This window comes from Caretta caretta, chromosome 9, assembly GCF_965140235.1.
Source record: "Caretta caretta isolate rCarCar2 chromosome 9, rCarCar1.hap1, whole genome shotgun sequence".
Classification (NCBI taxonomy): Eukaryota; Metazoa; Chordata; order Testudines; family Cheloniidae; genus Caretta; species Caretta caretta.
This window is the reverse complement of record NC_134214.1, coordinates 710,147-722,753: the sequence shown is the minus strand read 5'-3', so window position 1 is coordinate 722,753 and position 12,607 is coordinate 710,147. Positions and strand designations below refer to the sequence as shown.

General features: G+C 45.8%; 2 protein-coding genes across 19 annotated transcripts in view; one reads left to right on the top strand and one right to left on the bottom strand.

Annotated features, from left to right (window-relative positions):
* LOC125642767 (uncharacterized) overlaps nt 1-12,607 on the bottom strand; it is a 127,634-nt gene that overhangs the window by 31,999 nt on the left and 83,028 nt on the right. For 4 of the 6 annotated variants that reach the window (XR_012669823.1, XR_012669822.1, XR_012669824.1 and 1 more), the window contains one exon: nt 11,373-11,519. The exons of 1 other annotated variant lie outside the window; for it this stretch is intronic. The gene's annotated coding sequence lies outside the window, so the exon portion shown is untranslated. Of the gene's footprint in view, nt 1-4,294; nt 4,381-11,372; nt 11,520-12,607 lie in introns of those variants that run through there. One more of the 6 variants, XR_012669826.1, reaches the window with a different exon arrangement.
* Nucleotides 5,245-12,607, top strand: part of DLG1 (discs large MAGUK scaffold protein 1) — a 529,193-nt gene continuing 521,830 nt past the window's right edge. For all 13 annotated transcript variants that reach the window (XM_075132009.1, XM_075132007.1, XM_075132006.1 and 10 more), the window contains exons 1-2: nt 5,245-5,434; nt 6,154-6,257. In XM_075132009.1, coding sequence (XP_074988110.1) covers nt 5,277-5,434; nt 6,154-6,257 — 262 coding nt within the window. In that variant the 5' untranslated portion in view covers nt 5,245-5,276. The remainder of the gene's footprint in view (nt 5,435-6,153; nt 6,258-12,607) is intronic.

The following is a 12,607-nucleotide window of genomic DNA, read 5'->3' as shown; positions in this document are numbered from 1 at the left end:
GCTCAAGCCAAGCCATCTTGAGTTTAGCTAGCACAGGTAACAACAGCAATGAAAACAGCTGGTATGGGCTTCAGCATGGGTAGTACAAGCCCTGCATGGGCCCTCGGTATGCCTCTGCTCTGAAGCCTGGGTCATGCTGACTTCACTGGGATTGTTACCTACACTAACTGGATTCCACTTATGTTGGGTAGACTGGCATGTGCACAGCTGTTGCTGTGTAGGCATACCCCCTGCCCGTCGTGACCATGAAATGCTACAGTGCACACTTATCATATCTCCCTCTCCTAGTATCGCATATTTAATTAAATGAACCTTTCTGCTTGGAATGAGACATCTGTCCAGAAAGAACATGCTGTATGAAATTGAATGCTTTTCAGCTTTGGGGACGAGCAGGTGCGATAAACAGGGAGGGCTTCATTTTGCTCACTATTGATTTCTCATGGACCTGCGCTATGGTGATGGCTTGCAAGAAAGTAGCATTCTGCTCTCTTCTACAAGAGGGAAGTACAATACAGAGTCTTTTAAATGGAGTACAATAGTACTACTGATTAGGAGGCAACAGGGTTTGGTCATTAGTTTAACTGAACTGTGAGCCAGGGTTCTGTTCCTACCTTTTCCATTTATTTAGCATGTGAGTTCTTCCCTGTAAAAATAGGACACTGAGATTTCCTTCTTGTAAAATGGGAATGGGAGATGATCTTTCCACTTCTTTGTAAAGCAGAGCTATGGATGAAAACTGCCAAATACAAACAGCTGAGAACAGAAACAGAAGAGCCCCAGAGCTTTTGCAGGGAATATTACAGGTTGGCAGATTGTAATTATCCAACTGGAATCTAGTCAGGACACCTGGACTTAATACTCTCCCTCCGATGAAAAGTGCCAGAAAATTTTTAATCACAAATTATTGGGACCTCAGTTATATGTCCTATCTGTAAGACAGCACTTTTTGCACTATAATGCAAACAGCCATGTATCAGGCTAATACATTCTTGCCTGTAGTGGGAACTGGGAATTTCCTAGATGGTGTGGTTTGCAATCAAAGTAAACCAGAGTTGAACCCCTTTCCCACCCCATTCCTGTCTAGCTAAAATAGCCAGTGTCTCTATATACTGATGAAGAATAACAAGCAAATGTGAAAATACATAAATGCAATATTGCCGGTGGCTAAGGATAATGTAAAGGTCAGCTGCAGTACAATGATAGGCTAGAGACACTAGGTCAAACCCTCTTCTGACTGAAGTCATTCAATAGCAAAATTCCCTTTGACATCAATGGGAACAGGGTCATACCTATAGTCACCTGTTTCAGAGTATGAGTGTTAGCAAATCTATTTAGGCAGTGTAGCTGTAGCTGTGTTGGTCCCAGGATCAGAGACAGACAAGATGGGTGAGGTCAGACCTTTTAATGGACCGGTTTGTGTTGGTGAGAGAAACAAGCTTTCAAGCTTACACAGAGCTCTCTCATGAACGGAAGTTGGTCTAATTTAACAGAAGTTGATTTAGTGGGGGATTGGTCCTGCTTTGAGCAGGGGGTTGGACTAGATGACCTCCTGAGATCCCTTCCAACCCTGGTATTCTGTGATAATAAAAGATATTACCTCTAACCTTATCTCTCACACATCTATGTGCATTTCAGCCATTTTGCTACAGAACTTGAATGGCACAGTGCTCGCCAAATACTGACCAGAATACAAGAGGGGAGAGCTGATATTTGCAGGGCAATTTGAAGCAGGAGGTGGTATGCACCCCAGATATTGTTTGCTACTGGTTTCCTTTCTAGCAAGACACTTTTGCAATGTTACGCTATGGTGACCTGGCTCAATACGAGGCATACAGTTTGCTAGTGTTTATGGCTTATTGGAAACGAGCTCATGGGCATATTTAGACATATTGAGACTGTATCACCCTGTGTCTTTCCTTCTGCCCTATGGACACTAAAGATAAACATAAGAGAAGACACTGACTAGCTTGACATTAGGCTGTATAGTGATGATATTTTCTTCTAAGCAATAGCTCATAAAATATGATTTACAAACTGCCATTAGGTAGAACTTTGATTAAAAAAATTAAAAGACCTGTTTTTTCCAAGCTTAATATGTCTGGAAAACATTTTGTATGATTCTGTTTATTTATTCTTATGAAATATTTGTCTGACAGTTATGATCATTGCAAGGGCCTCCAGTGTGTCTTAGAGCTTAATTGGCTGTTGACAACTGAGATAATGTGATAATCTTTCCCTGCATCAACAAACAATTTATAATACACAAGCTTCTGCGGTCCAAATGTCCTTTCCTTCTCCTCTTAACAATGCAATTTAATTTGATAGTGCATTGTTCACCCAACCATGGATGTAGAGGCTCTCTACACAAACATCCCACACACAGCTGGAATACAAGCTGTCAGGAACAGTATCCCTGATGATGCCACATCACAACTAGTTGCTGAGCTCTGTGACTTTATCCTCACGCACAATTATTTCAAATTTGGTGACAATATAAACCTCCAGACCAGTGGCACCGCTGTGGGCACCCGCATAGCCCCACAATATGCCAACATTTTTATGGCTGACCTGGAACAACGCTTCCTCAGCTCTCGTCCACTCACGCTACATTGATGACATCTTCATCATCTGGACCCATGGGAAGGAAACCCTGGAAGAATTCCACCGCGATTTCAACAGCTTCTACCCCACCATCAACCTCAGCCTGGACCAATCTACACAGGAGGTCCACTTCCTAGACACCACGGTGCAAATAAGTGATGGTCACTTTAACAACACCCTATACTGAAAACCCACCAACCGCTATGCCTACCTTCATGCCTCCAGCTTCCATCCCAGACACACCACATGATCCATTGTCTACAGCCAAGCTCTGAGGTACAACCACATTTGCTCCAACCCCTCAGACAGAGACCAACACCCACAAGATCTTCACCAAGCATTCTCAAAACTACGATACCCGCACGAGGAAATAAGGAAACAGATCAGCAGAGGCAGACGTGTACCCAGAAGCCTCCTGCTGCGAGACAAGCCCAAGAAAGAAACCAACAGAACTCCACTGACCATTACGTACAATCCTCAGCTAAAACCTCTCCAACACATCGTCAGTGATCTACAACCCATCCTGGACAACGATCCTTCACTTTCACAGGCCTTGGGAGGCAGGCCAGTCCTCGCTCACAGACATCCCGCCAACCTGAAGCATATTCTCTCTCACCAGCAATGACACACCGCACCATAGTAACTCTAACTCAGGAACCAATCCATGCAACAAACCTTGATGCCAACTCTGCCCACATATCTACACCAGTGACACCATCACAGGACCTGTCAAGGTTCCTCCCCCACTCTGAACTCTAGGGTACAGATGTGGGGACCTGCATGAAAAACCTCCTAAGCTTATCTTTACCAGCTTAGGTCAAAACTTCCCCAAGGTACAAAATATTCCACCCTTTGTCCTTGGATTGGCCGCTACCACCACCAAACTAATACTGGTTACTGGGGAAGAGCTGTTTGGACGCGTCTTTCCCCCCAAAATACTTCCCAAAACCTTGCACCCCACTTCCTGGACAAGGTTTGGTAAAAAGCCTCACCAATTTGCCTAGGTGACTACAGACCCAGACCCTTGGATCTTAAGAACAATGAACAATCCTCCCAACACTTGCACCCCCCCCTTTCCTGGGAAATGTTGGATAAAAAGCCTCACCAATTTGCATAGGTGACCACAGACCCAAACCCTTGGATCTGAGAACAATGAAAAAGCATTCAGTTTTCTTACAAGAAGACTTTTAATAAAAATAGAAGTAAATAGAAATAAAGAAATCCCCCCTGTAAAATCAGGATGGTAGATACCTTACAGGGTAATTAGATTCAAAACATAGAGAACCCCTCTAGGCAAAACCTTAAGTTACAAAAAAGATACACAGACAGAAATAGTTATTCTATTCAGCACAGTTCTTTTCTCAGCCATTTAAAGAAATCATAATCTAACACGTACCTAGCTAGATTACTTACTAAAAGTTCTAAGACTCCATTCCTGGTCTATCCCCAGCAAAGACAGAATATAGACAGACACACAGACCCTTTGTTTCTCTCCCTCCTCCCAGCTTTTGAAAGTATCTTGTCTCCTCATTGGTCATTTTGGTCAGGTGCCAGCGAGGTTACCTTTAGCTTCTTAACCCTTTACAGGTGAGAGGAGCTTTCCCCTGGCCAGGAGGGATTTCAAAGGGGTTTACCCTTCCCTTTATATTTATGACAGGACCTAACCAGATCAGCCACACCATCACCTTTTCATTCACCTGCACGTCCACCAATGTAATATATGCCATCATGTGCCAGCAATGCCCCTCTGCTCTGTACATCAGCCAAACTGGATAGTCCCTACATAAAAGGATAAATGGACACAAATCAGATATTAGGAATGCAATGTACAAAAACCTGAAGCAGAACACTTCAATCTCCCTGGTCACACAATAGTAGATTTAAAGGTAGCCATCCTGCAGCAAAAAAAACTTCAGGACCAGACTTCAAAGAGAAACTGCTGAAATTCAGTTCATTTGCAAATTTGACACCATCAGCTCAGGATTAAACAAAGACTGTGACTGGCTCGCCAACGACAAAAGCAGTTTCTCCTCCCTTGGGGTTCACACCTCAACTGCTAGAAGAGGGCCCATCCTCCCTGATGGAACTAACCTCATTATCCCTAGCCTGATTCTTGCTTGCATATTTATGCCTGCCTCTGGAAATTTCCACTACATGCATCTGACGAAGTGGGTATTCACCCACGAAAGCTGATGCTCCAATATGTCTGTTAGTCTATAAGGTGCCACAGGACTCTTTGCTGCTTTTACAGATCCAGACTAACACGGCTACCCTTCTGATACTTGTTCACCCAGTGTCTCACAAGGCACAGAAGATGCATTGCAATAGCTGATGTGGGGTAGCTGGGTAGAAAGAGAGGGGAAGCCATTATAGGAAGGGTGAGTGGAGCTGAGAAAACATACTAGTACCACTGCCAACTTTTTGGTAATGAGGGAATTTTGGCTGGGCTGGAGTCTGTAGCCAGTCTGGCAGTGCTTCCTAAAGCTCCCGCCTTCTTCTGAATTTGAGCCCTCTGGTTGGTTGCTTGCCCGCCTCCTAGGAGAGACTAACCAACCAGATCTGCTGCAGGCAGAGCTCTCTCTTCTCTCCCCATAGCAACCCGAAGCTGTTGGAGCAAAAGCCCAGCAGCTGAAGGTGGTGCTTCCCCCTCCTTACCTGTGAGCAATGGGGACAGGATGGCATCTCTGCTCCTCTGCCTCCCTTCAGCGCCCACATGGGAAGGGGCAGAGGTGGGTGAAAAGCCTCTGGAGCCACCACCCCGGCCTGAAAGAGGGGAGACCCTGATGCACCCTGCCCCAGGAAAGGGGGGTAAAGAGTCACAGGAGAAGACGAGGTGAGGCTGGGCTGGGGACAGAATTTATTGCTGGACAGGGGCTGGGCAGATGTGGGGGTGAGAGTTCCTGCAACAGGGGCTGACATCACCTCACCCAATAAACTGGGGAGAGTAGGCAACACTAAATCTCTGTCTCTCTCAGGCACATGCACACATGCATACAATGGGCAAAGGGGTGTGTCAAAAATCAAAACACCAAAAATAACAATAGTCTTTTTTAAAAAAAAAAAAGACTTTTCTGGCCAATCTCATGATTTCTGGGGGTCTGACTCATGATCTTTGATCTCTGGAGGCTGGCGGTACTGGAAGGGTAAGTGACCTAAGGAAGGGTAAGTGGGGACAGAATGTCGGGGGGCGGGAGAGGCAGGTACAAAGGGACTGAGTAATAATTGTGGAACACCAGTAGCCGGGGGCCTGGAGTGAGACCTGCAGTGGTTCTCCATGGAGGGGGAGCTAGTAGAAGGACTGCGATTGGCAGAAGTCTCCAGGGAGCGGGCAAGAAGTGGCCCAGGGAACTATGTGGCAAGGCAGATTGGAACAGCGGCTTTGTGTCCCAGCCTGGAGCCTTGAATTGAGGGAGGGTCCTAATTCCCCTATGGAGGGGGAGCCCCTGTGATCATGGGGAAGGACTTTATCTGGGCTGGGCCAAGGGAACTATTTGATCCCAGGGTGAGCTGAAGGAGCATGTGTTATTATTTGGCCTTTTATTGCCTCTGCAGGGAGAGGTGGGGGACTGTGACTAAAGTCTCAAATCCACACACCAGCCCAGGAAGACTCACTCCATGGAAAGTGAGGCATAGCCATACATCTGCTGAGGGATCAGGTAAGCCAGTCTTCCTACAGTACCATAATGGCTACAGAAGGGAATCTGAGAGATAGACATACCAGACCAAATTCATCCCTGATGTAACAGCATTGATGTCAAAAAGGCTACTTCACAGATTTTGCAGACAAGAACTTCCACTGGGTTGGCGGAGGGGTGAAGTGGGGGGGGGGGTGTTCCTGCCCTTGGGTTCAGCTCCCTTGTTTCGAGTAGATTTTGGCTGTGTGTGTGTGTGTGTGTGTGTGTGTGTGTGTGAGCATATTTAAATTGCAAGCGCTCGGGGCAGCGATCCTCCCTTCATGCTGTCTGCAAAGTGCTTAGCAAACTCTTGGCCCTGTATAAAGAATTAAGAATTTCATGCCTTCCCTCCCTGAAGACGAAGGAGATGTAAATGCCTGTATGGGGAAAGTGGGGTTTCTTTTACTGAGTCACGTTGGCACTGTTTGCTAAAAAGAAAGCAAGTATTTGTGAGAGCTTTACGGGGAAGAAAAAATGCCGTGCAAAGCAATTTCCTAATAGGTGCTTGTCTATTTGCACTGCCTCCTCTGATCTAGAGTCCTCCCAGGGCTGACCCTTGCTGTTGTATTGTCTTCATGCATTGGAACCCAACCACCCCAAAAGCCAAAGGAAGCAGGGGAAGAAGAGGATGAGTCAGCTGGACCAATCATATGGTCTCTGCTCAGAGGCTCTGTTCATCAAACCCCCCTTTAGTGCTATTGTTCATTGATGAATGTTTGACTGAATATTTCACTGTAGGTGAGGATTTTTAACATCTGCTTCTCCATCCGGTCCCTGCATGAGGGAGTTTGAATGAGAGGCAATGGGATAACTGACCTCTTGGTAGTGGTGACTCGGCCAGTCACTCCCTCCAGTGAGTAGTGAGGCAGTGAGCAGAGGGATTGTTTCTCTTCACCATTTGATGGCAAAGGGGTTCCTGCCTCTTGTGTCAATGTTGCATTGTGGTTTTTTTAAGCAAGAAAAGAAATGTGAACAATGTGATGTGTAATAGGCAGATTGGTGATGTCTGAGACATTTCCCTCCTCACTTTGTTTACCTAAACAGAACACAAAGGGAATCTTTTCTACAGGTCTACACTACAGAGTTAAGTCAACGTAAGGCAGCTTACGTTACCCTAACTCTGTAAGTGTCTACACTAAAATACAGCTCCCACCACTGTAACTTGCCTGCTACACCAACTTAATATCTTCACCTCTGCAGGAGGCATGGCGCTTAAATCAATGTAGTTAGGTTGATGCAGTGTCAGTGTAGACGGTGCTTTGCCTGTATCGACTGTTGCTGCCTTTCAGAAACCATCCCGCAATGTCCCTGATGCAGTTAAAGCCGTGCAAGTGCTCCTGGTAAGGATGAGCACTGCTGACACTAGGAGCGTAGCGTGGACGTGTAAAACCAATTCAGTTACTGCGGTGGCTGTATGTCGATGTTCCTTAGGTCAACTTAATTTTTTAGTGTAGACTTGCCATAAATCTTCAGTTATTATTTTATAAACCACATTATGCTTTTCACCCTGACTGAGAGGTACAGTCAGTTTCTCTCGTTCGCTCTCTTTCTGTCATATGTGCTAAATGTTTAGCTAAGGTGCTGACTGTCCCATCCCCTGCACAGCATGTAAGGGAAGTGAAGTGGTATAGAACACACTAATTTAAATGCAAGCACTATTATGGTCCTTAGCACTTCCAAGCACTTTGCTTGTTCAGTGATGCAAAAGAGGCCATGGGCAAACCCAAAAAGAACATGGCCAGACCAAAATCCCCTGTGTCCTTTGGTTTCACCCACTCCCATCCAAGTGCATGAATAAGTGTAACCCTTCTGCCCGTCAGAGTTGGCAGCAACAAGGGCCGGGTTCAGTATCTAGGGGTTCCATTCCAATAACACAATGCAAAACCGGCTCGAGCCCCCACCCAGTGACCTGGGACAAATATATACCACCCCCGCTGGGTGCCTCCAAGAGTCAATACTTCCCCTCTTGCAAGCACAGAGTCTGAGTGTAGCAAAAAGCCTTTTAATAACAGAGAGAAAGAATGTGGCATTATGTGGCATTATGTTGGGGAAACACCACCAACAGGATTCCTAACACAACCCATGAGCAAAAAACCCACCCCATGCAAATTGGGGCATGTCCTTTCCCTTTGGTTAGAATCATAGAATCATAGAATATAAGGGTTGGAAGGGACCCCAGAAGGTCATCTAGTCCAACCCCCTGCTCGAAGCAGGACCAATTCCCAGTTAAATCTTGAGTCCAGCAACCCAAAATCACCCAAAGTCTCTGTCCCTGGTCAGGGCAGCCCCAAAGTTCGAAAGTTTATCTGCAGAGTTTTACCTCCCAACCTGGGTGGAGATTGGGGGGGGTTAAAGGGCACCTTATGTGGTCCAAAGCTGATTGCCCCACCTCTCCATGGGGCTCCGCTCTGCCAACCACCCCCATGAGCTGCTCCAGGCATCCGAGAAACTGCTCTGCTCCACCAGCCGCTCTCCTCTGCCAGCCATACCGCAAACTGCTCCGCCATATATCTTCAGGCTCCCCCACTACTTAACACAACACTCAGTGATTTCAGCTCTTAGTAAGTTTAGCTCTTTCGTGATTTCTGCTTGTAGGAGGGGAGCCTCAGTGCTGGTGCACTATTAGCCCAAAGCAAATTCAGCTCAGCAGCCTGTAACTAGACTCCTAATAGAATCAAAATTAGCTCTGATATTCCACAGTGGAGAGAGAAGAAAATGCAATTAGCATATAAGGCCCTCACCAGGGGTCCATGCCACCAAGTATTAATACTTGTCCCCAGCCTCTCTCCATTCACTGGGTTTTTGGAATGCATGACCCTTGCCTAGCGAGTGCTGCTTAGTTGATGGTGAGTCCCTCCATCATAACAAAAGGCCAAGTACAGTTCCACTGTCCTTGATTCACATAATCAGGATAATAACAGTTTATTCCTGCCCCAATAACAGAGAAACTGGGGCTCCAACAGCAGCCAAAGTGACCATCTAGACGGGGTGGATGTGCCTATGCAAATGAGATCAGCCCCTGAAGTTCTTTTCTACAACCCACCATGACTCGCCACCAGACGTCAGGGGAGAGCTCATCCAAATGAAGTAGCATCGTGTTCCCTGTAAAAGGCATTTCAGGGCTTGTCTACACTTACAGCACTGCAGCGGTGCAGCAGCTTAGTGAAGATGCTATGTCCGTCAGTGTAGGTATTCCCCCTCTCCGAGAGGCAGTAGCTATCCTAGCCGCTGACTCCATGGGTGCTCCAGGGCTGGAGCACCCATGAAAAAAAATTAGCGGGTGCTTAGCACCCACCAGCAGCCAAGGTCTCCTCCTGCCTCTAACTCCTGCCCACTGGCAGCCCCTGCCAATCAACTCCTCCTCCTCCCTCCCGGCACCTCCTGCATGCTGTGGAACAGCTGTTCAGTGGCGTGCAGGAGGCGCCAGGAGGGAGAGGGAGGAGCGGGGATGGGCATGCCTCGGGGAAGGGGCAGAGTGGGGTGGGGTGGGATGGGAGCGGGGGTGGAAAGAAGTGGTGCGGAAATGAGGTTTTGGGAGAAGGGGTAGAGTTGGGGTGGGGTGTAGAGCTGAGAGGGGCTTGAGCACCCTCAGTAAAAATTAGAAGCCAGCACCCGTGGTAGCTATGGCAACAGGAGAAGCCCTCCCATTGACAAAGTGCTGTCTACACTGGGAGTTAGGTTGGCATAACTGTGTCACTCAGGGATGTGGATTTTGCACACCCAAAGCAACGTAGTTATACCAACATAAGGTGGTACAGTAGGCAAAGCCTAAGGGTTTGTGCCGCTTCCTTTGAGGATTCAGAAACTGCTCCAGCCCCATCACGGGTGTGATCCTAATTAGTCAGCTCTGCAGATAGAAATACAAATACGCTCTCCCCCTGTATCTACCTGATATCCCATTGCTGCCATCACCAGATCTGTGACTGTCCCAGCTGTCAGGATGGTGAGCAGCTGGTTTGTGTAGTTAATAACAGTGCTTCCCCTGTTAGCTAGATAGCTGGAAGTACTGAATGCTTCCATTCCCCACTCACCTCGCCCAGGCTCTGGCTTTCCAGTATGTTCTAAATTCAGCTTTTAACATCAGGAATGGTGGTTTAGCGGTGCGAGCACATGCCTGGGATTTAGGTTAATTTGACTTGCCCAATACCATGTGCTTTCTGTGCCTGTATATCTGTAAAGCTGGTGTAGGCTTTTGTTACTCTGCTTTTTTTCTTTTACAATTCACATCACTTGTACACAGCTGAAAGAGAATTTTTGTATTCTGGAATCGCCTGCTTTCCGAACCCCCTGGGCCTACTTCTCCTCTCACACCAGCCTGACTGATGACTCCAGTGAAGCTATTCTGGATTTACAAGCAATGTAAGTGAGACAAGAATTAGGCCCTTCACCCTTAATAAATGGGAGGCTGCAACTCTGAAGTATTAATAGAATATGCTATTAGGACCTTTATCACGTAGAAGTTATGTGTAGACACGAGTGGGTAGCAGAATTTTCATATTAGAGCACTTTTATAGGTAGTAAGTACCCTGCATTTAATGGTGGTCAGTGTATTGTACTATGCCTTTCTTTTCAAGACCATTGTACCAACAAGACCATTGTACCAACTTAACTAAATTAATACAGCCACATGGGATGGGTGCGCTCATTCCAGTTTGAGTGCCTTCAGCGTAAATGCATTCCTTACCAATGTAAGCTCTGTCAATATAAGGCACTCTTACACCACAATAAGAGCGGGTTCTGTTGTATTAATGTAGATGGAATAAATGGGCCAAAGGAGTTAACATAACCTGTCACTGTCCAACATTAAACTGTGTTAGTCAAAGTTTGGGGTTTGGCATACAGAGACCTCAGCCTGCTTAGTACCGTGGTACAAACACTCCATTAAAAATCTTTTGAACCTTTTATTAAAGATACAGCAAAGATGGAAAAACAGTTAAAGCATTTGAAATGTAAAGTATTAAGTAAGGGTTTCATTTTAACTGCATCCCTTGTTCCCTTTCACTGGAGAGAGTTTTTAGAAGGAAAAGCCTTTGTTTGATAGTCTCTTAGATGATATCAAAGACAGTAAGAACTGTCCTTTGGCGGAAAAGAGGTTACCTGCTGCGGGCTGGAGCTGCTGTTGTCAAAGGCCAGACCTGTTTCGTCCCAGGTGGTGTTTGGGATTCAACCAGAGCTAGTTGGAGTCAGTCAGGGACGATGTCGTGTGGGTCCCTCTCTCTCTGGCCCAGTTTGGTCAGGACATCTCTGAGGATTAGAAAGAAGAAGGTTTGGGATCCCAGGAGATGGAGTGGCAGACATGATAGCAAATCTCACTCCCAGATTTTTCTCTAAAGTGTCTTTCTAGAAGGACCCCAAAAGCGACTGATGGGTGGAATAGTCCATCCCTGCACTATTTTGTCCACCAACTAGGCCAAGTTTCTGACACCAGTTTTGGTTCATTGATTTTCGGTTCCACACTATTCTTATTTACCAGGCATAATCTTAATACGGTCCTTGAGTTATATCAGTAGGCCTTTTTGTTTGGGCTACATCAGTCTTTCTCTCTCCCTTTTGTACCTTTTCCCATCAACATTTGTTGTTATTGGTTATTTTGACTTCCTATGGACTTACTCACTTTTCACAGTTGAGTTGACAATTAGGGTAAAATTGTAGACCTGATTATTACAACAGTCCACACAAAGGAAACCCCTGATTTAACTAAATTGGTTTCCAACAGATTTCTCATGTTGACAAGGCCTATGAATCAGGACCCCTGGGTTCTTTTCTTAGTTACTTTTGACTTACTGTATGACTTTGGCGTTGGTAAGGAATGCCTAACCTCTTTTTGTGCTTCAGTTTCCCAGGGGTGATGTAAGTCTCCATTAATCAAAGTGTACAAAAGCTGCAAGACATTCCAATGATACATAATGCATAGGTGCAAAGCATTATTCCGTAATAATAAAAACTGGGAAAGTTTTATGCTTCACAAAATCTGAGCAGTGTGGATGTTTCGCAGCAATGTGCTGCATAATGCAGTGCACTGCATAATTATTCTTTCAGTACTGTCATGTTGTATGGGATAAATACATATGGTAAATAAAATAAAATCAACATGCTGGGATAATTATAAGCTATTTTTATAAAAGGCCCATAAAACTGACATATAACAGGCCAAATTCACCCCTGTGGTAAGTGGATGCAGCTCCATTAAGGCCAAAGGAGGTGCACATGTTTATCCTAGGGCTAAATTTGGTCCAGTGGGTAAAATTCATTCCTGTTATAAACATACATTGCAGCAGACTGAGCCTGTGTAAATAAAGCCAACGATCAGAGCCCTTCATTTCAGGGAGCAT